This window comes from Arachis ipaensis, chromosome B05 (assembly GCF_000816755.2).
Source record: "Arachis ipaensis cultivar K30076 chromosome B05, Araip1.1, whole genome shotgun sequence".
NCBI classification, from domain to species: Eukaryota; Viridiplantae; Streptophyta; class Magnoliopsida; order Fabales; family Fabaceae; genus Arachis; species Arachis ipaensis.
Genome location: NC_029789.2, coordinates 109,099,301 through 109,102,263, shown reverse-complemented (window position 1 = coordinate 109,102,263; position 2,963 = coordinate 109,099,301). Strand labels below are relative to the sequence as shown.

At 33.6% G+C, this 2,963-nt stretch overlaps 1 protein-coding gene across 1 annotated transcript in view; it reads right to left on the bottom strand.

The window, feature by feature from the left end:
- Nucleotides 1-2,893, bottom strand: part of LOC107643785 (transcription factor bHLH30) — a 5,123-nt gene extending 2,230 nt beyond the window's left edge. Inside the window, exon 1 of the mRNA XM_016347528.2 lies at nucleotides 1,551-2,893. Coding sequence (XP_016203014.1) covers nucleotides 1,551-2,165 — 615 coding nt within the window. The 5' untranslated portion in view covers nucleotides 2,166-2,893. The remainder of the gene's footprint in view (nucleotides 1-1,550) is intronic.

Genomic DNA, 2,963 nt, shown 5'->3' with positions numbered 1-2,963 from the left:
TTATATAAGATAATTACAAAAAATAAAGAGAAGAATATATATATATATATATATATTCTACAAACGTTAATATTCAAGTAATGTTAGTGATTGATCTCTATGTAACTGTGTATATATTTTATAATAAGATTAACGCTAAAATTATTAGAACCATAATGTTATTGAAACATCTTGTTAACCTTTCATATATGTATAAAGATAATTGTTCACATGGCATTTTAGTGTGGAAGAGAAATGCATAGTAGGTATAGTCATAGTGTTTGGTTAATTGTTATAGACTGATATATGGAATGAAACTGATGGAATTTTTTGAATGGAGGAAGTATAGTACATATATATGCACCATGCACAAGATGATGAAATGAGATGACACCAAAAAAGATGATGAAATGAGATAGATAGATAGATAGATAGATAGATATAGGTATATCGTGATACATAGTGTATGTGTAACACTGACAAGGGTGCTAGTTTGTCTCTCCTCTCTCTATGTCTGTGTGGCTTTTACATCTTTTTCATGATCAAGCTGATGAGTTTGACTGATCAATGTTATCCGGCAAGAAATTTCCATGTGCAACTTTTCAACTGCGCTTTGGTTTCTCTTTATCATGTCAACCAAGCGACATTATCGCTTAATAACCTTTTCTTTACTCCTTTCTTTGATTATTACTTTTTCCTTACTAATTAATAACAACCCCTCCTCGGAACTAGCAACATACTACTACTACTGCTACTGAGACTCAGAAAGAGAGAAGGAATTTGAAGCAAAGAAGAAAGAAAAAATAAAAAATAAAACACTCTTTAAACAAACAACAAACTGGTGAAAGCCAGAAAGGAAGGGTGGTAGGAAAAAAGAAAGGCATTGACACAGTTTTGCACCTCATTTTCTAAAGGTCATCACATTTTTGGTTGGCTGTTGCTATATAAAACCAAAGTAATAATCGGTAGAAACTAAATCATGGCAACAAAATATAAATTTAATAAAAAAATCGTACACTTTTAAACATAATATTTTTGTGAAAAATATTATATGCATAAAAAAAAAATAAATCACTAGGTTAATCGATATATATTTATGTATAAATATTTACTGTGTAACTTATTTTTAATATATCTTTTAAATTTTAATATGTATGTTATATTATTGATTTAGTAAATGATTTTTCTTTATATATAATATGGTTTTATTTTTATGGTGTAGTATAGTATACCATGTTGTAGGCGTGACCATATATGTATGGGATCTTTAACTCTTAATTAGGTTGTTTTTCTTATTATAAAAGGACACACTTACTAAGCCACTAGGAACAGTAGGGGTTTGGATAATATACATAGAATTTTAGGTTTAATTTTATTATGTTTTCGATTAAGTACATATTAAAATTTAATAATAAAAGAGTTCTTTTATAAATATCTAACTGTCTATTCTTGGGTATTAGTATACTAGTAAAATAATTAGTGTTAAAATTTATTATTTGAATAATCGTGTAAATTGATAAATCTGATCAAATCATAGTAGAAAACTAAACTCAACGATAAATTATACTTACTTTAGTTGTGTTTGGCAACAAGCTACGGAGTTTGGCAAGATGGTTATTGATTCTCTCTCTGCGTCTCCTTTCAGCTTCACTGTGACTCTTGGAGGCCGCAAGAGCCTTAGCCTCCATGATTTCTTGGGCAGTCATCTTGCCTAACTCGGACTGGAGCCCAAACGGGCCCACAGAACCGGGATGAACCATGGGCCCAACAAGCGAGTCAGATATGATCCTGACGTGTTCAGAAGAAGGGCCCTCGTATGCGAACTGCAGAGACGGGACCCTTCGATTGAAGAAACTTGCGTATGGCGACGGAGGCGGTGGAGGAACAAGGAAAGGATCGTGGTGGTTATTATTGTTATCATTATGATGGGAGACCGGGTGAACCGGACCGGCTTGGCTGAAAGGGTGAACCGGTGACATGGACCATGGTGGTTGCATGATTGGAGAGGCTTCAGGAGGGAACACTAACCCCCTTCCACTTCCACCGCCGCCGATATAAAGATCCGTACCGTTTGGGTTGTGATGCTGCATCTGCTGCTGAAGGAATAACTGTTCTTGGTAGCTTTGAATGGTGTTCTGGATTGCTTGCGGAGAACACTGCCCTTGATCTTCTTCCTTTTTCATCATCTCGATCAGAAAGAACTTCAAGCCTTGTGATAAATTTGTATATGAAATTTGAGGAGCTAAGAGAGAGAAAGTGATGAGGTTGAAATTTCAGAGGTTTGAGGGGAAAAAGAAAAGGAGAGGACAGAAAGGTGAAAGGGTACGTATCGAGAAGTTTGGTTTATGCTATAGCACAAGGGAATGAAAATGAAATGGACATTAAAGGACAAGGATGCTGTGGTATTGGTAGAAAAGAAAATTTTTTTTTAAAAAAAAAAAAGTAAAAACAAAAACAAATTAAGCCTTCCCTTGTTGTGTTATGATGACTATTACTACTACTGATTATGCTATTCTAATTCTCTGTTGTAATTCTCTCATGCTAGGGATTGAAAGGTTACTTTCTTTCTTTGTTTTTTGCTCCTTGTAGTGGATGCGTGTTGAAAAAATAGGTTTCTCTCTCTTTCTATTGTGTATCAAACTCAAAGCTTTGTGGTTGTGGAGGGTTGATCATGGACCTTCTTATCCTTTACCTTCGACAATGTATTTTTTTCCTGCTTTGCTGGAACATATTTTTGGTTTATTTTGATTTATTTTAATTTTTTTTTCTATTTCTCACTCTGCAGCCTTCACGACCCTCTAAAATGTAGAGGCTCTTTTGAGTACTGTTAGTCGCCTTTCCTTTCTTCTTACGGCATTAACTTTATATCATTCTATGTAGCTATCAGGGCATGTGTGGTATATACTTTGCAAAACAAACATTATAGGTGAAAAGATATATAATTATATTTATTTTCTATAATATAATATTATAAAAAAACGAAA